At 23.6% G+C, this 23,671-nt stretch overlaps 1 protein-coding gene across 11 annotated transcripts in view; it reads right to left on the bottom strand.

Annotated features, from left to right (window-relative positions):
• Positions 1-15,151: 15,151 nt before the first annotated feature.
• The window catches only part of LOC119681783 (polypyrimidine tract-binding protein 1), a 287,769-nt gene continuing 279,249 nt past the window's right edge, over positions 15,152-23,671 (bottom strand). For 7 of the 11 annotated variants that reach the window (XM_038095071.1, XM_038095072.1, XM_038095061.1 and 4 more), the window contains 3 exons: positions 22,535-22,751; positions 15,643-15,720; positions 15,152-15,504 (listed from right to left, as the gene is read on the bottom strand). In XM_038095071.1, coding sequence (XP_037950999.1) covers positions 15,369-15,504; positions 15,643-15,720; positions 22,535-22,751 — 431 coding nt within the window. In that variant the 3' untranslated portion in view covers positions 15,152-15,368. The remainder of the gene's footprint in view (positions 15,505-15,642; positions 15,721-22,534; positions 22,752-23,671) is intronic. The other 4 variants (XM_038095062.1, XM_038095066.1, XM_038095064.1 and 1 more) reach the window with 1 other exon arrangement.

Genomic DNA, 23,671 nt, shown 5'->3' with positions numbered 1-23,671 from the left:
TTTTTAATAAAATGAAATTCTGGACGAGGCAAAATTGTAAATCGAAAACAACAATTAATAATATTTAATTTAACAATTTCACAAATATTTAAAAAAAAACTATTAAATGCTTTTAAAAACAATAAATTTTTTTAACCATTAACTTAATTTCTTTATTTTTTACGGCCTGGAAAATTTATTTTTATAAAAATTTTTTAATTAATTTTATTATAAAATATATATAGTTAAGCTTATATGAAAAGTATGGAGACCAAATGCTCAGGGCTTTTAAAATATCACAAAATTCATTTAAAATAAAAATTAAACAAACTTCGAAAAACTATCACAAATTATTCAGAACTTATCCTGTTACTCAACTAATTCGCAAAAATTATCTAAAAGATTTTAAACATTTCAAAAATATCGTTTTTTAATTTATATTTTAAGCCCATAAATCATACTTTTTATTGCAATTATTAATTTTTTTTTTAAATTGTAACCAATGAATTTAAACAGGAATCAAGCAAGAAATCACAGCACAATCCCAATGCAAGTTAATTAAAGACTGATTCGAACTGATCAACAAAATCGTTAGAGTTTCATATCTGTCGCCAGGATGTAGAAAATTTTCCAAGAATGCACCTATGTTAGTAAGAGATGGAGTTATAAAGTATAAAGTTTTGGAGGATTTTTTTTTTTGATATAATGAAATTTAAAAAGTATATATTCTACTATTAATTTATTTACTCATAAAAAAGTAATAGTATTATCATATAATTTTTATATTAATTTATTTATTTATTTATGAATACATACTTTTTTATTTTAATTGCATTTTTAATTAATAAAATTAGTTAATTATATAAATTAGTTAATTTTATTATTAGTTTATTTATATACAATTGTTATTTCATTTTTGTTTTATTTTTTATTTAATTTTTTTATTTTTATTTTATTTTTAAATTATTTGTATTATTTTATTTATTTTATTATTTGTAATATAATATACATAATATTTTACTTTTATTAATATTTATTTTTAAATTTATTTTTATCATTCTTATTACAGTTTTTATTTATTTTATTATTTTGATAGTTTAATTTTTTATTTTTTAAAAAATTATTTTTGTGTGGAGTCTTTGTTATATATTATATTAAATTATTCGTATTTTATATTTTAATTTGAATTTTATAATTTTTATGTAAACTGTTTTGTGTGCTCAGAGTTAGGTTTGGAGGAATATTTATTAATAGTTAAGTGAAAGCGTAAATGGCAATGGATCGAGCACACATTGAGGAAATCACCAAACGAAATCTGCAAAGAAGCACTAACGTGGCATTCACAAGGAAGCAGAAGACGTGGTAGGCCCATCAAACGTGGAAGCGAACACTAGAGAAAGAAATCCAAGCCATCGTGACAGTTGGAAAAGTTGGCTTAATGTTCCCCTGGGAAAACCATGGAATGAAGAAGATGTGAGATTCGTAAATTAAGACTCGCAAATATCTCTCTGGCCTAAACAAAACACACGTTTCTCTCAAACTACTGATTCCAGAATTTTCAGCTAAAATGCCATGTGAATGCCAACTTAAGACATCTCTGTGCTTATAACTTAAGCATTGTCGTGTCAATGCTGTATTAAATTTAGACTCCTCTATATATAATCCATATAAAAAATTTTTATATGATCAACATTATTTGAGCGCACAGAATTTTTTATTTCTAGAAATATTTTTTAATTATTAATTTAAATTAATTATTTAATTATAATAATTTTTATATGCTACTATTGTAATTTTTTAATTTTGTTATTATGTTTATAATTTATGTTTTTTAATAAAACACAAGAAATTCTTAAGAATGATTTTTAATTTATATAATTACTTAAGTTATTTTATATTTATATCAAAAATATTTTATTTTTTTTTTAATATTTTATGTACTTAAAAATAATCTTATAACTTTCATATTTATTTTAAACGTCATGCATTTCCACCTAATAAAAAAATTATTTAAAAAGTAAACACTATATGCAAAACTTTTCATAATGAAGAATAGCAATTTTAATAGTAAATTAATATTAACAAACTAAAAAAATCTAGAGAAAATTCTTATATAAAAGAAATAGCAAATCATTGTTAGCGTACAATTATTAAAGAAAATATTAAAGTATCGAGTAGCAAATTACTTAATGCATAGCAAAAAATAAATTATTTAAGCTCTAAATCGAAGTCATTCTAAAACTAAACTACATTAAAACTTCTTATAAAAATACAATACAACAACAATAAAAATTTAAATTTTTTTCGTTATTAATAAACTATTTTTTCAACATTTTCATAAATTTCATTTCAATTATTTAATAAAACATATATATGTCGTACAAAGTAAACGGAGACAAGACAGCAAATTTTACTTTATTTTAAATTTTAAATAAGCCACAAAAAAATTCACAAAAAGTACAGAAATTAATACTTTAAAAATGATTATAATTAATTGATTTTTATTATAACAAAAAGTTATTAAAAAAACAAAAAATATCTAATTAACAACAAACATAAACCGAAGATACTCTGGTTAACCACTGCCACAATATTAAATAAAAATAATTTAAAAGGTAAATTATTATAGTCATTAATTCGTTTTACATAAAATATTTACAAAACAAATATAATACCAAAAAAAAAAAACCAAAAAACAAAAAATATTGAAAACAAGCATATATAATATATATAAAATTAAAAAATCATTATATACAATATCTAAGAAATGAAAAAATTGCATATGTATTAGCATAATTTAAAATTAAATTATTATTAATATAAAATATTATAATAATAATTATATACAATAGTAAAACAACAACAACAACAACTATATTTAGCATGATAATTTAAATATATGAAAAAATAATTATAAAGATGAGGAATAAATGAGAATGAATATTGAAACTTTATTTATTAATAAAATAATAAATAAATAATATTACAACTAAACAATATAAAATAGTTCTTTGTTTTGAGAATAAAACGATGTTACATTATTTAAATTGAAAATATATAAATAAAAAATTTAAAAAAAAAATTTAGTTCTTTGAATCCTATTATATTATGTATTATATATAATTTTTTATACAGCTTATAATTGAAGTTTATGAAGGACATTATTAAAAGATCTGAAGTTTGATGTTTTCAGAAAATGAAAGACGTAAAGAATTTTTGTATAGGAATTCACACACTTCACTAACCACCAATAGTTCTTGGGAGTCTTTGCGAAAGAATTTTAGCTATTGGTTTAGAAAAATACAATATCTATGAAGGGTGTCATCAGAAGATCTGAAGTTTGATGTTTTCAGAAAATGAAAGACGTAAAGAATTTTTGTATAGGAATTCACCCACTTCACCAACCACCAATACTTCTTGGGAGTCTTTGTGAAAGAATTTTAGCTATTGGTTTAGAAAAAGACAACATTCAAAATTATATATTTTAATATACTTAATTAAGCGATAAAAAACTAGTTACAATAATTAAGTGTCTAATTTATCAAACCCAGTAATGAGAATGTATTGACACATTAATTACAAGAAATGCCATAAGATTGTTTATATCTGTGAAGACTGCGGTGTCATAATCTAGCGCAACCTAACGTTTGCAATTTGAATCTAATGAAAAAACTAGAGTTCAGTATTGCTATTCTTTGATTAATGTAGCAACCCATTTCGTAAAAAGACGAGGCTTATTGTAAACTAATAGCTAGATACATTTAATCTAGCCATTCTACTGAACCACTTTATTGCTTTATTAAAACAAGCAATGACTTTTAAGCTTATACACTAAAGATATCGAATAAACATTTCTGAAACGAAAAACAAAAAATGGATATGAGCTCTCTCGTCAGTGCCAATAACTATTAGAACGTACCTGTGAAAAGGTGCGATCGGCATACCCACCCAAAAAACGTTCTTTCGTAAATACTGTCTTTTCTCCCATGGAATTTTGACTTAGGGATATTGCAATACAAATATATACTTTTCTTCCGATATTGAGGATTTGTGCCATTAACATTTTATTCCAATACTTATCTCAACTTTTCGTAATACATATAGCGTTGAAATGCCTTACTTTATACCACATATAGAAATAAGAACTTACTAATATTAAAATAAAACACTACACTAACTTATAAAATGAGTTTATATAGAAATATAAGGAATAAGTTGATGAGAATTATAAGTGAAAGTTGTAGGATTAAAGGATATCATGTGTAGAAAAACATGAGCTGATGATAATTATAGGCAAAAGTTGTAAGATAAAAGGTAGCCAAATGTATATGGTTATATATGATTAATCTACTGATTGCTTTTTTGTCACGATCCAGCAAAACTCAAGCAGCATGCAACATAAAAATAGAAAATCGTCTCCATATAAATCACACAAGCACTTAAACTAACAATATGCAACGAAAGTACCAAGCAAGCGAAAGAATCGAAGCAGCAGCGATAATGCATCGATACTTTGAAAGCAACCATCAAGGCAACTACTGCACCAAGTGAAGCTTCGGAAAGCTTCGGAAAACCATCGAAGCTTAATTGATACCTAAAAATAATTAAAAGTATCATTGCAGTGATGCTTTTTTCGAGTAGAAGAGGTGTGGGGAATCAATATAATTGAGTGGTAAAATCAATTTAATTTTGTAGGTTAATCGTTATCGCTGCCAAATAGCATCCAAAAGTATAACCAAAGAATATATATACATATATTTATTTTAAAATGATAATTAAATTAATATTATACATTAAATATACATTAAATACCCATCAGCCAGTATAAACTGCTGGGTATTTTGATATTTATATAGTGGAAAATGATATAATACACATATATCTTTAATTAGCGTTTATGGTCTATGATTTTCAAACTGTTTTCGTTTCGTTTCCAACATTTTTCACCACGCTTAGCACATTTTTGAACCTCATGCGTGTAGAGATATAAATATTTTGGCAGTCTTTGGTGAGAAAGCGAAATCATTGTATTTTTTAATAAATTTTTTACATATTTTTTACAGTGTAGAGTCTACACGTACGTTTACTAAAGAAAGTTCAAATAAAATCCATTGGGATATAAATTATTAAAATAAATTAAGTATTAACAAATCAATATAAATGACTTATTTAGAATAATAAAATAATTATAATTTTTGTTAGTTTTTTTTATGGGTTAAAGACAATTACAAAAAATTTCGTTTTATTTCTGGTAAAAATAGTAATTTAAATAAAAAAAACAAAATAAAAGTGTTTGTTTATGGATGCAGTGCTATAAAATAGGTTCAACTTTGCTGGATGTCTGATCATATTGGAGTGAATAGCAATGAGTTTACGGACAACATCACAATGTATAGGTTATCTCTTCAATGCTATGAATTGAACTTTAATTGTGGAATTAGTTGGTCTATAACTAGATCTCTTATAGAAAAATTATACATTGACTGGCTAGCTCGTTAACCGCGAAGCTAAAAATCTGGTTTATGCTTACAACTCTATATTGAGATATCCATATCCAGCAGAACAGAACCAAAGGTGTTGATAAATTATTTCACGAATCATCATGGCTTGAGATACCACCTTTACAAGTTGAGACTGTCTGATGAAAGAAAGTCGAGTCCACCTGAAGATAGAAGAGTTGTTTAGTTATATTCTTTTTGACTGTTCGACTTTGTTTTAGTTGAGATGAAAAATTTTTGACCAGTAGCTTCTATTCTTTTGTGTGATAGACATTTCTTGAGAGATAACAGTCTGAAGAGCTCTATTTTTTCTTTTCTGTTATGGTTATGCTTGGCTAGCACTGATTTGAGAGCACAGAACTATGTCAGTTTCTATTGTTTTCTATTATATAGAACATATATAAGTCTATTATATAGACTTATGGACCTATTCTGTGCACTTTATAAAATTATCAAACATTGACACTTGTCAAAATTGACTGCTGTAAAGGTTTTGGTATTCTGTGACATAAATAAAAAGCTCTTTTCCTTGTTAGTTGTCAATACTGCAAATGCTGTTAACAACTATAAAAATATGCTCTTTTCAAGCATTTTTTATTTTTTGCATGCATGACAAATATTCTTAACTAAAATATACGCTCTTTACAAGCATATTTTTTATTGTTATTTGAATGCATGAAAAATGCTTTTGGCAACTTAAAATATGTGCTCTTTACAAGCATTTTTTACGAACAGTTACGAACAAATACGAACAGTTTTCTATACAAAACACTTTATACCATAGTGTGGTGAGAATCATTAGGTACTTGAGCTTTGAAATTTGTCAAGATGTGTCCAGAATACCAAAAAGCTTTCTGCTTTATAAAAATCAAAAATATTATTAAAGAATTTGACAAATCTGTCAAGTGCACAGAATAGGTCCGTTAGTTAATTACCTACAGAAATGTCATATAATTAGGTTCCTTTGTATTTGTACTGTACAATTTTTGATAAGTAATAATAATAATAATAAAAAAATAATAATAAAAAATATAATGTACTGTATTATAGTATGGTATTTGGGATAAAAAAAAATTTCAAACAATCTCAGGTTCCTTTGTATTTGTACTGTACAATTTTTGATAAGTAATAATAATAATAATAAAAAAATAATAATAAAAAATATAATATACTGTATTATAGTATGGTATTTGGGGTAAAAAAAAATTTCAAACAATCTCAGGTTCCTTTGTATTTGTACTGTACAATTTTTGATAAGTAATAATAATAATAATAAAAAAATAATAATAAAAAATATAATATACTGTATTATATAGTATGGTATTTGGGGTAAAAAAAAATTTCAAACAATCTCAGGCGATGAAGATGGTTGGTAATGTTAGTTAATTACGTTAAGCTCAATAACAACTCTATCTTTTTGTCTCAATCTTGGTGAGTTTAAAATCATTTCGAACTTTTAATAAAGTTTAAGACATTCTTACAATAAATAAACAATTTCCGAAAGTAAATCCCTAAAATGCCTAATATACGACAGCCATGGTCAACCATTTTATAAACGTTTAATGAACAGTAGAATTATTCTGTTATTGAAGGTGTCTTCAAGTACATATTCTTAAGTTTTACGTAAGTCATAGCTCCACCTTCACCTTTTTGCACCTTTTTACTCCTTTTATTCGTTGCTTAAGACTTTAAAAAAATTTAGTTTCAAAATTGATTTCATTTTCTTCTGACAAAAGGCTCTGATTTGTATTCCTGGGCATGCAAACATAGTGAGTATCGATCATGCCTATAAGATAGCGAGTCTTGATGCTTTTTCGATAGAACCACCACATCAGTATTACTTGGAACAGACTAATAGGAATTTGTCTAATACTTTTTAAGTAGAACTCAACTGTGATAAGACCTACATACTCTAAATATAAAACTTAATCCTCAAGAAAAAGTTGTAGGCATCTAAGATAATATAGTTTCTTATGATACATTGACGTATAAGTTGAAATAAAGCCGAGGGCTGTGGTTACCATGTTATATTCATGCCTATTGTGTTTACCGGAGCAAGAGGAGCAGATAGTAAAATATATGTTCCATACTTATCATGCCGCTCATACTTATTTAGATTAAGGTTTAAGCTTACTAGTGACTCATTCCGTAATTCACTCTATGATATATACGATATTAAAATTAATCAAATCATGCATTGATTTATGAGTTTGGCTGATTTTAAAATGTCAGACTTCTACCCAATCTTATGAAGAATATAGAATTAAACTCACTTTTTTGGTTAATTAAGGTAGATTCTTCGATCTCCCTTCCACTTGACTAACCTATTTATCATATGAAAATCTGGTAAATCATATCGTTATATGACACGCGTTTTTTTTTCAAAACTCCACTCTACGCATTGACTGGATTATTGTTTATCACTTCATCAGACTAAGCAATAATTGACTTTAGATCTGTATACCTCTCCGAGGTGCCTGTAACCATTGTTTATATTATTATCCGATCTCTCTTGTATTTTAAATAAATTAAAATAAATTATTTAAACATATTTTTTTCATTTTTATTTTGAGAATAGTTTTGTTTCTTTAAAATACAAAGTTTCAAAGGAGATTTTTTATAATATAAAAAAATTTTATAATTTAAGAATAAAGTATTTCTTTATGATATCGTGTATATATGTTTATATGTAGATTATTTTTTAAAGTAAATTGATGAAAATTGATTAAAATAAAATTAAAATTAATATTTAAGCGAATACGACGAATACACGTACATATAAAATACGTTGTTTACATAGTTAAAATTATATAAATTTAAAAGTGTTTTTAAATATTTATTGAAATTGTATTAAAAAAAAATTATTGTATAAAATTATTTAAGCGAAGAAGAGTTTAACAAAAATTAAACACATTTAATATTACATATATGTATGTGCTTTTATATGTATATTAATATATAACTAATTGTGTATAACTTAACATTTATAATAACTGCCTTTTCAACAAAAATTATTTAATATTTTGTGTATATAAAAATCTTTAATGTAAATTATTTTTAAACTAAGTATTAAAAAAAACTTAACAATTAATTAATAAAAATATTTATGTATATCGTATATTTATTAATAATTAAATTATTAATAAATTATAGTATGAATGCACTTAAAAAAATAAGTTTCACTTAAACATATAAGAAATTAAAAATTGTGTTAAAAAATAATTGAGCGTATTTAAAAAAATTTTAAACATTTGTTCTGTGTTCGTTAATTTTTAAATTAAATTTTTTTAAATTAAAACTATATGTTATTAAAATTTATGTTTAATTAGCATTGAAATTTATAACGTAACAAATACAATAATTTCTCTTTTTTTTTTGTTTGTAATGCTAAGTTATAAGTAAATTTTAATTAAGATATTTTTACTGCATTTTTTACGGTTTCAATAATGTTTTTTTTTGTTTTTTTTTGTTGATCTATTAAAATTAGTTACCATTTCCGAATTCATTTTTTACATTTCATTTAAGCAAAATGTTTTAATTTAAAATTAATTTTTGTTTTTCAATTAGTGTTTAGCATAGTTTTAAATTTATTTTATAATGCGAAAATGGTTTAATTTTTTTTTTTTTTTTGCTACTAAAAAGTGATATTTTGCTTTAAGTCGAGTGTGATATTTTTATTAATTTTTTATTATTATTTTTAGCTGCTTTTAAACATTTAATATATATAATATATATATTTACACAAAAACATTGAAATAGTAGTTTGTAAAATATTTTTTATTTATATGTAATATTAACGTTTCTCGATTTTGTTTTTATTTTATACGCAAGACTTTTACACTAAGTAAGAAATTACATTTGTTTGAAATTGCATAAATGATTTAATTATTTATTAAATACTTATTTTTGTTTTTGTAATGTGACTTTGACAGGAATAAAGAGTTGGAAAGTTCAATTAGTTCAAAAATATAACAGAAAAATATAAGAAAAATTTTATTTTCATTAAAATAAATTTAATTGTTTAGCAAAAAGTACTAAAGTCTTTCAGGCCCTTATTTAAATATTTCTTTTTACATAAATAATAATTAAGAAATTAATATATGCAACTTAATGAGAAGGAATTTCGGTTACCTTAGCATAGTAAGTATTAAGGTTTTCGGTATTAAATTTGGACCCAATCAAAGCATCTCAAATTTTTTATATTAAAAACTTCGTATCTGTAGTCGATAACTTTCTAATAATTAGTTTTAAATAAAATTTTTATAAATTATATATTTGTTATTATTTAAAAATTTAATATTTAATATGATTTATTTTTTAATGGAACGTATTTATTTCAGTTATAAAAAAACTAATAGCAAAAAAAAATTAAAAAGTTTTTCTTTGAATTCGCTGGCAAAATTTCACTAAAGTAGGAACTTCTTTTATTTATTTAAATAATTTTTTTTTTGTAAAATATATTTTAAAATGAAAATTTAATATTTACTATTGCAACTCAGTTATAAAATCATGCAAATTAAAGTGCAGATTAATACTAACTATTTTACTACTTAAAATTTTCTTATTTTTGTTAAAATTTTTTTTTACTCATAAAAGTAATAATTAAAACTTTTTTTATTTAAAGCCCAAAATTATGTGTAAATTACTTATAAAAATTATTTATAAAAATAAATGAACAAAAATTTTAGCTAAATTTAATTTCTATATAATTTATATATATATATATTTTTTTTAGTATAACAAAAATCAATGCAACAACATTTCCAACAATTTTTTCTTCATTTGCTTATTAAAATCTTTTCTTAAAGCTTATAAAAAACAATTTGTTTATTATATTTTTATTTGATTTGTTAAATAAAAACAAGCACAAACTATAATTGAACAATTTTCGACTTAGTTTTTCTGCATAAGTTTTATTTTATATAAGCTTTTTGCAATGCTTTAAATTTATCTTTTATTTGATTTGTGTCTCTCCAAACGAAACTTTTATTTTATTTAAATTTAGTTATTTTTATTTTCATTATTTTATTTTGCTTATTTTCTCTCTTCATATCTTTTATATATATAAAAGAAGCAGTTACCGCAAAACATACCTCTTCTTTCTACTGTTAATTTCTTACTTTCGTCATATGCAATATTCAATATTTAAATTAACTTGCGATTTTACACCTAAAATATTTCAACTACACTTTAACATTTACCAACTATATAATTTCATTTATTATATTTATATTATAATATTACTAACTTAGTTACTTTGCTACACACTAAATATTAAATACTTTCATAATTTATAATAATGTTTTTTTTCTTCTTTTCTTTTATACTTAAAATGATTTACGTTTAACGATTGTTCTTTAATAAGTTTCTTGATTTGTTTTAATGTAACAACCCTGTTTTATGTAATTCATATAATTAAATATGTTTATGCATTTTTATTCCTTTATAACGTATAAATAATCCTTTTAGACATGCTAATGTGTATTGCAAATAAATTGCAATTTTGATTTTAATTAGCTATATGTGGCTGTTTTCTTTTTTTTAATTAAAAGAATATATTTTAGTCAGCTAAATTTTACTAGTTATTTTCGCTAGTCTGACTTCAGTTCATTCTTTAATTTTATAAGTACAGTCATCACTAGTTGAATTTCTTTACTGATAGCTGTATTATAATGTGAGAATTAGTATTGTTGACGTTCTGATGTATTGGACATAACTGAAGTAACTAATTTAAAAGAAATACTAACTTAAAATATTATTTCAATAAAATTTTAAAAAAATATTTAAATAAAATATTTAAAAAAATATTATAATACAATATTTAAAAAAATATTTAAATGAAATATTTAAAAAAATATTTAAATAAAATATTTAAAAAAATATTTCAATAAAATATTTAAAAAAATATTACAATAAAATATTTAAACAGGTATTTCAAAAAGATTTTTAAAAAAAATATTTCAAAATATTTCAATACATTTAAAAAATGTTTTAAAAAAATATTTAAACATAGTATTTTAATAATTTTTCTAATATTTAAAATATATTTAAAAAATTTAAAAAATATTTCAATAAAATATTTAAAGAAGATATTTTAATATATTTATATTAAAAAAAAATGTTTTAATAAATATTTTAAAATATATTATTATAAAATATTTAAAAATATTTCCAAACGATTTTTAAAAAATGCTTTAATAAAATATTTAAAAAGGATATTTTAATAAGTTTTATAAAAAATTAGTTTAATAACATATTTTTGTATATATTTGTATATATATATGTATATATTTACATTTAAACAAATTATATTTTAATAAAATTATAAAATTATATTTTAGTAAAATATAATTTGTCTATATATAAATAATAAATTATAGTTTTTAATTTGTATTTAAATTATCACATTAGCCTGCTCAAATAAATTATTATTTAAAAAAATTATTTAAATAAATATAAAATAAAAAATTTGATTAAATTAAAAAAAAAGCTTTTATTAAATTAAAAATATTTTTTCATTAAATTAAATTAAAATTGTTAATTAAATTAAAAAAAAATTAAATAAAAAATAACATAAATATTTTATTGTACGTCACTTGACAATCAAACATTTTATTTAAAATATATTTACTTTATATATTCTTCAGCATTAATTTTATATATTTATACGTTAATAAGTCATAAATTAGTTAAAATTTTTTTATAATATATATGTTTACATTAATATATGTAATCACATATATTATAAACTAAATTACTGCATATATTTAAAATGAATATTTCTCTTCAATGCATTATGTTTCATGTACATGTATAACTAAAAGATCTTTAATTAATCTTATAGGTCTTAAGTCTTATTTATTTATATTTTTGTTTTTAATATTTAAACTAACACATACTGTTTAAAAATGCTTTGAAAATTTGCATATACAACTAAAATATTTGTGGATGTTACCCAATTTAAAATTTATAATTTATAAGTTTGTTTTGATTTATTTTGTTGCACAAAAAATGTATTTTTTTTTTTGTAAAATAAGTGATTTTTGCTTTTTTTTTTTAATCAATAACTTTCACATTTAGTAGTGGTAAATTCTTTAATTTCAAAAAATTTTATTTTATTTACTTTATATTTTTTATTTTTATTTATAATGATTATTTCATATAATTTTATAAATTTCAATATAATACTTTCAATGTTTTTAACACACTCCCTTTTTATTTTAAATATACAGTGTTAATATTTTGTATATATATATATTTATATATTCTTTTGTAGTATATTTATTTATTTACTGATGTATAAGTTTTGTGTATTTTTTTTTCAAGTTTGCAATATTTTTTATCGTTGGGATAAACATGATTTTATTTTTCAATTATGTTTAATTGGTAATCGCAAAATTTGTTGAGTAAACTGCACTATTATTTCAATATTTGTGTTATTAAGTTTTTGTTTTGAAAAAAAAAAAAAAATACTATTCATATTTTTTTTTATAAATATTTCATTTTAAAATTAATTAATATGTATAATTTTTTTAATTAATTTTTTTTATTTTTTGTTTATATATTTGATTTGTCATTAGTTCATTTTTGCTTTCTTTTGAAGAAATTCAATAGCAGTCCTGTGGGCATTTGTGAAAATTTATGTCAGTTTAGTTTAAGAATATATGTAAATTAAATTGACAAAAAAAATTGAAATAATTACATAAAATTTAGAAGAAAAAAAGAATTTAAAATATTTAGAAAAATTTAACACTGCTTAAGTGCTTAATTAAATTAATTATAAAATAATATAAAAAAATTCAAGAAAGTATAAAACTGACTTTAGCTTTTGGAAATATATTTTCTGACAAAATATTTATTTAAAAAATTGTAATATATAACTCAAATATATATAATTCCTTGCAATTGTTTTATTTCCTTTAATTAAAAAATTTGTTTAACATAAGTCAAATTTTTAACAAAAAAAACTTTTTTAAAGTAAAGAAAACATATGTTTGGTAATTATATACTATTTGATATATTAAAATTCCCTTAGTATGTTTTTTATATTATATTTTAAGCTTTTAAAATGATTTTATATGTATATAGTATTTACTATAATATAGAATATTTTCTGTCAAATAATTTTTATTTTTTAATTTTTTTAGTTTACTTTAACACACTTCCTTTCTTTAATTGTTTGTCATTTATTTTGTTCGTTTTTTTTTTTAATTTATATATTACAATATTCTGCCAAAAAATTAATTCCAGCTTGAGAATTTTTATTTTTTTCAATGTTGCTTTCGTACACGTTTTTATTTTTTGCTAATATTTGCATCACTTTTCTAGTATTCTTTTTTATATTTATTTTACTTAAATTAATAATAAACAATTAATTTACGTTCAAAAAAAATTTTCATATATATATATATTTTGTTCTTTGCGCTTTTTGCCTAGTTTAAAAAGTTTAAATATAAATAATTTTGTATTAAATTTTTAAATTCAAATTTGTATTTCTTTTTTTTTATATTTACTGTAAAAATGTTCAAAAAATCAATATATATTTTTTTTTGGTAATTTTTTTTAAAACGCTCAACATTTCCTTTTTGTCTTATATATTTAAAATATTTTTTGTTTTTCTTATAATTAAAATTTAAAATCGCAAAAATTGTTTAAGTTAAATTTTGTTTTTATCATTTTTATTTTTATTTTTATTTTCATATTTTTTCTAATCTTAATATTAATTTTGTGTTTGTTTGATTAATCAAAAAATTCCTGTTTTCCTTTTCATTGTTTTTAATTAATAATATATTTATAACATTTACAAACACAAAACAACACATTTAAGTGCATATATATACATATACATTGATACACATATACATATATATTAATGATTAAGATTCCCTTTATAAATTAATAAACAAATCACGCAGTTTTATTTGAAAATTAATTTAATTTTAAATTATTTTTCAAATTATTTAATACAAATACAATTTCTACGAATTTTAAATTAAATTTGCATACACTTAGATAATTAATTAATTTTTTATCTTTCATTATTTTATCTTTATCTTATCAGCTGTTATGTAATATATGTATACTTTACTTAATAACTAATTTTATATGTGTATACATAACATTTATCAGCAAATACATATTGAATAATTTTATTTAAAATTAATTTTATTAACGAATTTATTTTTTTAATAATGCTTTTTAAAAACGAAACACAGTTATCTAAAATATGTATGTTCATGTGAGATTATTTTATCTACTCTGATTTATTGTTTTAAAAATAATTATAAATTACAAATAAGCTTATTTGATTGTTACACTGCTTATATATATATATATTATTCATACATACATATATATAATTTTATTTTTTAATTTTTCACAACAAACGCTTAAAACAGTTATATTGAAAAAGTTTAGTTAAACATTTTTTATATTCAATTTGAAAAATTTTAAAAAAAATTGAAATTGGAATTTATTAAACACCAAAAAAAATTTATCAGAAAATAAATTAATTTGAAATTTTTAAATTGGTTTTTTATGGATTTCTGATTTACTGAAATTACTATTTTTACTATTTTTTTCTGAGACTGTCAAATTAATTTAATTTTATTTGTTCTTCTAGTTTAAAATTCTTCTGTTTATTTTATAATCTATTTATTATATATATGTATTAGTTTTTCTATTGAATTTCTCTGCTAATTGTTGTTGTTGTTGTTGTTGACTTTGAATATTTTTTTTGCTGATTTCTGATTTTGGGTGGAAATTGTTGTGCATCTCGATCAGTTCTGCTTATTAAAGTTGATATTTTTTTGTTCTTTTGTTGTTGTTTTTGTTGTTATTTTTGTTATAGTTGTTTTTTTTTTGTTTTTAGTGGTTAAGAAACCGTTCAACTTAAATATTAGATTTCGAGAACGAAACACGTAAGTGATTCGACTCCGATAACTGATGATTGTGCATTTTGATGAGAGCCAAAACAGCTTCCTCAACCGATGCCAACTGCAGTAAAGCCATTTTGCGATCCTTACTGCTGAGTGTAGTAGAGTGCATAAAAAGGTTTACAAAAAAAAAAATGCATTAAAATTAATTATTTTCAAAAAAAAAAAAATGCATTAAAATTAATTATTTTCAAAACAAAAAAATTATTTTAAATAAATTTTCTACTTACGGGAAAAATTTGAAAGCTTTAACTTCAAAGTTGTTAGAGGTAAAAGCGTCCTTGATGTCTTCCTCAGTGCAGGAGGAGCTAAAATTAAATAGAAAATAATTTATATTATATTTTATTATAAAAAAATGAAATAACACTAAGTCAATACTTTATATATGTTTTTTTTAATCTCTCTCTTTCATAATTAAAAATAGTAAACATTAAGTATGTATATATATATTACATATACATAAATTTCTTCCTTATTCATAATAAAATTGTTATGGTTTAATAAAAGAATTAAAATACGATATATTATAATATAGTACATATATATAATATTTTTATTTTTATGGTTGAATAAAAAAGCTATGATATAAACATAAAAAAAAATTAACTAAATTCAAATATAAAAAAGAAGCTATTACTAAATTTAAAGAGATAAATAGCAATAATATTCGTTATAAGTTAATTTAATGTCTTATATTAATTAAAATAAAATTTTTGTTTCTTTCTATTTTAAAGAAAATAAATATTTAAAGTCAAAAATGATATATTTTATTATGACTAGAATTTTTACTAGAACACAACTCGGTGCGTATCTGGGAAATTTCATTAATAATCCCGTTTTAATCAGGCTTTGTGGTCAGATTCGTGTTAATAACATTATGCGTTCCGTGTTTAGACACAAAAACCCAAACCATAACCAATTCTGATCATATCAGCATTTCATGATTTTTTATATACAGCCAAAACAAGACTTTTATTCCGACCACTGATTAGGGTTACAACACAATAAATTATTTTGTCTAAGAATACAAAGATTCAGCTTAAAACACACTTCAAAGGGAAGGGAAGTCTACCTCAAAAGGCATACCCAAGAGAGGGTTTTAACTGTTTAGGGAGATAAATAAATTTACTATTGCGGTGCTGCCTTATGGACTCATGGAAAAATTCATGGAGGCTTTGACCATATGGCATAGATCAAGTAGATGACGAAGGATAGTTCTTCTGGGTTTTAGTAAACCTGCAATTAATGTAGCAAACCTTACCAGAGTACCAACGAATTAATGGGCTTCTGGATTAATCACAAAGCTCGGTATGGGAACTGTTTAGGGATATAAATGAATTTAGCATTGCTGTGATGTCTGATGGACTCACGGATAAATCGCTTACCAGAGTGCTAACGAATTCATGGACTCCTGGATTAATCACAAAGCTCGGTATGTGAACTGTTTAGGGATATAAATGAATTTAGCATTGCTGTGATGTCTGATGGACTCACGGATAAATCGCTTGAAATGTAAAGACGCTTTGACCATATGACATAAATGAAATAAAAGAAAACCGATAGTTCTTTTCGGTTCACGAAGTCTGCAATTCGGGAAGCAAACCTTACTGGAATACTAATGGGATAATGTGCAATTGCTGTACTATGCAGAAGTTGCTACCAGAAATTAAGATCCGTTTTACTTTTAAGTTAAGTCTATTGTTTACAATACGATACTACCATTTGAAACGGATCTTCATATTAAGTAATTCAGGAGATACTTAAAAGGAGATAATGTTATGTATTCCCATAGAGTATCGCAAAAAGGTTGAGACAATGTTGCAGCTATCATAAATACATTTTTTTATTTGCATATTACTAGTAGAAAAAGGGGAAACGTTTCTAAATATGTTTTCAATAAAAAAAATAATTAAAAGTAGTTTCTCTATCCTTTGACAAATGTATTCCTACTAAATTTTCTAGCATACTTAATAATGTTTAAGCAAATAATTTTTAAAAAAATGAAAAATATAAAATTACTTAGTCCTGTTGCTAGAGTTTTTGTCACACTTTATCACACAGTAAGATACATAGAGAAAAACTTAATATTGCTGACTACAGGTGGCAAAAAATCTATTAAATTATTTTTGTGCTACAATAACGACAATATAGCACTTTCTGGTAGCGCTTTTCTTTCGCACTCCTGGTGAATTTTTATTACGAAAATATTCTAGTATGCAGTCAGAAGGAACATCCTTTCGTTGTAAGTTGCAGGTTAGAGCAGTCTGCTTACTCTGCTTCATTGTTAATATTATGAGGAAGGTAATTGCAATTACAATAAAAATTATAAACAAAATATCCTTGCTGTGCTGTGCTGTGCAAAGACTTCTTGTAAGAATTATAATAAAAATGAAAGGAATAAACAATTTTCGATGCATCCTCCCCACTGTGTTGTTCTTACATCAATAATTTCTTTATATAACAGAGATAGCTTAAATGCAAACACTTCCTTTTAGAAAATACTGAAAGCCATTTAACAGAGGTTATGTTGTGATTAAATCTTGTAGTAGTTGAGCGATATCATTTTCTATATAAAATATGGTTAATTGAAACGACTACGGTAAAGAATTTTTGCACTGGTGACCATTATGATCTTCTGTTTTTATTTTTAATTTAATTTTAATATAATGAAAAGAATATTTTTTCTTTAATAAAAATTTATCAAATTATTCTCTTCACTTAAGAGAAGATGAGTAAAAGAAAAAATTCTAGATAAAAATTTTAATTTGTAATAAAAATATTTCATAACATTATCAAATGACATATATATTTGAGTAACATTTCAAAGAAATAATAGTAGCTTCCGTTTACCAAAACAATTGAGTCAGTTATTTAACATATCTTCATCACAAAATAGAGTTGTTTATTTGTAGTATGAGAGAAGAGACCTCTAGTCACATTCTCTGTCGCAATCTAGCCTAGATTTCAGTCAAAAGAAATTGACTGGATCGGGAGTTCCTATCCGCGTCTAATGTTAGGATGCGCTCAACAGCTAAGATTTGAAGAGCGGAGTGACTTTTCTTCTATTGTGCTCGGTTAATAGTACAAATGATGAGCCACGGTCCCTATATAGTTCTCCGCTGGCAGGCAGTACTCCGTATTTATTTTACTTCTAGCGTGATGATACCCACTGGTTTATGAACTACTTGTATGTACAAAAAGTTCTATCATGAGAAATTTTGTTTTGGCTCATATACACAATTTGTCAGCTATCAGAAAAAAGTTGCTGTCAGTAAAAGGTATGTAGAAGCCTCAGATCTGTTGTCGGTTTCCGCAAATTAAAGTAAAATGGACTTTCAAAAACTGTAAGGTTGCGGGCTGCAGCCATCCAGTTAATGCCATTAATAGGACACATAGAATCTAGTATAGTAGTATACTATTATATTTAACACAGCTGTCATACAAACAAGCGTCAATCGGATAGCAGTTTTCACTGGTGATAAGATATTTACTTTTTACATTAAGGGTACGTTTCTTAATGTTTGTTAGCACGCGCCGTCTTATAATTAATGCACGATTGAACTACTACTAGTCAGAAATGTTATATAGATTACTTATTTATTTTTAAGAGAGGATGTGGCATTGCGACCATCGGGTCTATTGTGCCCTTATGGATTATTTAAATCCTATGCACAATTAAGCTAAAATTACTGACTACTGTATTCTATACAATTGAATTACACTAAGAGTCATTAATTAGTGTATCGAGAAAGAGTATAGTTTAACCGGGTTATGGGTAATAAGATGTTTAATCTGCGAGTCTCGAGAATATCGATGAGCAGTATTTTTTATTTACTATCATTTGAATACCTTATGATATATTAAATTCTACACCATCTTATATATTTTAACCTTTCCTTTTTTTTAAGAAACTGTATGGCTTTTATACTAGTGTAATGAGAGGGTTCTAGGTATTACGCCTCGGATGCCAACCTTATTAACAAATGGTTAAGCATAAAAACGAGTACATTTAATATATTACAGTAATATGTATGTGTTCTGTTATAATTAGAGTTTTGACACCGCTGATTTTCTACCTTGTGTACTTATGTATGTAAGAATATTAACCCTATATAGTTGAAGATGAAATTATAATTTTGACAAGTAAGAAAATAATATTGACATAAGTAAACGAAACTTAAATAAAAAATAAAAAAAAATTAATTATAATAAAATTAGAATAAAAAAAAATTAAGTAAAATTAAAAATATTTAAAGAAAGTTTTACTTTAGCATATTTTATATACTAAACAATAAATAAAATAACATGAAATGATTTCAACATAAACAGTTTTTATTAGCAAATATTTATATTTGCTTAGATTCCATCATGTAATAAAATTTGATTCGAAGTTAAAAATAACAAAAATTTATTAGTAAAAAGAATTTACTAAATTAATTATTTACACAATTGTTTTGAAATTACTAAATTAAATAGTAAAAAATAAAGCTCATGTGGTAAAAGAATTTGATTTTTAAGCACCAACCCACGGAGCAACTAAGTTAGTCTTCTTTAAAACATGTCCGAAGTAAAATATATCAGAACTTCAAATATAGTTGCGCTTATACCATTATTGGTACTGTGCTTATTATTGCCTCACATCAGAGCTATCGATGAAAAAATTGTTGGTGGAGTACCAGCAACAGTTACTAGAGTACCATACTTGGTAAATTTACGAGAACGTGGTAATCTCATATGTGGCGGCTCATTGGTTTCACCCCGACATGTGGTCACAGCTGCGCATTGTGTTTATAATAAGCGACCACGTAGCATTAATGTGGTTGGAGGTGCTACATATCGTTTCCAGCGTTCGAACGTACGTCAAGTGATCCGTGCCTATCTACCATCAAATTATAATAGTACCTCACTGCACAATGATGTGGCGGTTTTATTGCTAAATAGAGCGCTTACCGGATCTAACATTAGTACCATTGGTTTATGCAGTGCAAATGTAACTGCTGGTGATGTAGTACATGTATCTGGTTGGGGTAAGAGACGTGAATCATCCCGTCGTATGTCATGGCAAATACACACTATGTATGTTCAGGTCATACGAACTGATGTGTGTGTCAGAGATTATAAAAATCAAGGACCGGTAACCAATTCAATGTTTTGTGCTGGTAATAATAATCAGAAGGGTATTTGCAATGGCGATTCTGGTGGACCTTTAGTATATAATAATCAGTTGTGTGGTATTGTCTCATGGAGTTTGGGTTGTGCTCGTATTGGTTATCCAAATGTTTTTACAAATGTTTTTGCGGTGCGCAGTTTTATTTTAAGAAATATTAGACGAACTTAGATGAACATTGAAGGGAAAAAATGGGAGAAATGAAATAGAAAGTGTGAAGTAGAAATAAAAAAAAAATGGAGAAATAGATTGGATTATATTAAATGGTATGGAATAAATGAAATAGTTTGGAAAAAATGGAAGAGCTGGAATAGAAGAGATAGAATGGAAGAGATACAATGGAAAAGATGAAATGGAAGATATGGAATGGAAAGGAAAAGTTGATATTTTAATAATATTTTTATATATATTTTTAATTATAATAATATTATAGTAATTATATTATTAATAAATATGAATTTAAATTTTGAATTTAAAAATCATAACTTAAATTTTTTATTAGTTTAATATTTTACTTAGCTTCTTAATTAGTAAAAACGTTATAAAGATTATTTTTTCATGGTAATTTTTTCTTGCCGAGAGTTTTAATAAATTATTATATATTTCAATAAATTAAATAAAATTTTTGTGCTTTTTTCTCTTTGCTATACGAATCTGTCTAATATATTTTCATTTTTTTATGGAGGGTGGTAATGATAAAAATACTTTTGTATACTTCTCATACTTCTCAATAGAGAAATGTATATGTAATATTTTTTTTTGACTCTTTTGTATATTTACATATTTTTATTTACATATCCTTTTATATATCTTTATTATTTATAACTCTTAAGACAAGTATCTTGGTTATTTATACATCTACATAGGTATAATTAAAGCAGAGCAATGAGTCTATGGGTAGAGCTAATATAAACTTAAACTATTGACATCTGGTGGAATTTAATAAAAATTAAGTTGAAAAGCACTTTATTCCACGTGTAAACTATGTACAAAAAATAAAACTATACCCAAATTTGCAACAACAACAATGTTGTGTTGTAAACTGCAGGAGTTTCTTTCTATAAAATGCCTAATGCCTAAATGATTTAAGTGGATAGTGCAAAATAGTTAACTATCAGAGTTTAGAGGAATTTAATTCAATTAAAATCTTCTAAACTGAATATTAATTTGTTACATATTTGTAATTGTACTAAATATTAATAAAAAGTATATTAGCAAAAAAAGGAAATCTACTTAGTACCGAGAATATACTTAATGGCTGATTTAATTATTTTAGAAAATGAAGTCCAGAATTTTTAATGAAAATGTTGTTATGAAAAAGGTACGAAAAAATCATAGGGATTTAAAAATTATTATTAAAAAATATTGATTTAATTTTTTGGTACTTTAAAAATGGCATAATACTTTCGTGCTTCATAAATTTTATATACAAGTATCTACGAGTTGCGCTATGAATTGGTATATTGTTGGTTTATTAACAACTTTTGAAACTTAATTCATTTATAATTCACACCGTTCAGAAAAATAAATAAGTAGCAAACTTCACAAAGAATTATTGCTTTGAAACTACAGCTTCATTCTAATGTGATGACTTTTGTGACTATGAAGAAAAGACAAACAAGAGCACAAAAACAGTTTGGAAACTTTAAGTAGAGATAGTCAAGTTATTGGCAAACTATCTGACATTTAAGTGATTAAAAGTGACACTACTTTGGTGGTGACTTAAAACCATAAGTCAACTCCAAATAGCCATTGGCATTTTTTATTGCACAAAAAACTATTAAAACTTGTGTTTTTGTAGAATTATATATACATTGTTATACAAATATATTTAAATATTTTATATAAAATAAAAAGGAACTGCATAATTTTATATATTTCCCTGACTGCAGGTAGTCAGTACAGTTCAGTTAGAGTAAATATATTTTTTAGATATATATTATATTTGTACTTACGGAATGTTACTCAAATGCAATGTTGCCGATGGTGAATAAATATTTTGATAGTTTTTGCTGCCAGGCTTCTTAAATCTATGTAATGGATTCTGGGAATAGTCACGTGTAAGTCCAGCATCGGGTTGCCCTTCTTTAGGTAGCTGAACTGCCTGATGTTTGCTGGCCATAACACGTATCGCTTTGCCCCATAAACGTATCTTGTCCAAGTGATTCATTGCTGCAAGTAAATAAAATTCGAAAAAGGAAATTGCAATAAGTTGTTTATATATATAAATATAAATAGCAAATTGTATAAAAAAAATTATTCTACAAAATACAAAATGCATAAATAAAATAGAAATCGACATATAAATTTTATTAAAATAAACAAATTTATACACTGTAAAAATCTATATATATACGAGTATATATGAATCCATACAACTGGCAGGCGAGAGTAGAATTTATAACAAATCTAAAATTCTTCCTTTAGTTATAAATAAGCACTTATAGTTAGGAAATGTTGTAAAGGATCAACAACAAATAAGAACGACAGCACCTACAATGCTACGAGTAACACAGCAGCAACATTAACAGTAAACAGCAGTGGTAACAACAGTTGCAGCAATAAAAAGCCCAGAGTGTAGGAATGCAATTTATATTGGTAGTAATAAATATGACGGAAGTAGATATAAAAGGATATACTAGCATATACCATAAGCAAGGCTTTAAATTATTTTTTTATAATTTATTTTTATGTAAAATGGAAGGAAACTTCACAGATGTCATTTTTACGAAGTAATTATTACTTTATAGAAGTGAGCATTTTACTAAATATAAATTCAATTAAATAAAAAAAAAACGATTTATTATTAGTTCTGTTGTCAAATTGTATCTAAATTATTATAAGTAATAGTATTAGCTTTATTTTAATTCATTTGTTATATTACACAGAAATTTATAATAAGTATATTATATAAAGTTTACAGCTATGGCATTATAGCCATCTGCCGAAAGTTTAGATTAATCCATTAATTACTTCTATCATAAATATTAAATAATTATTATTACTTATAAACTTAATTACACAATATAAATTTTAAATTAAATTATTATCATTATCTTTTGCCTATATATTTTAATGTATTTTTAATAAAA

Source organism: Teleopsis dalmanni, chromosome 2 (assembly GCF_002237135.1).
Source record: "Teleopsis dalmanni isolate 2A chromosome 2, ASM223713v2, whole genome shotgun sequence".
Lineage (NCBI taxonomy): Eukaryota > Metazoa > Arthropoda > Insecta > Diptera > Diopsidae > Teleopsis > Teleopsis dalmanni.
This window is presented reverse-complemented; position numbering and strand designations above follow the sequence as displayed.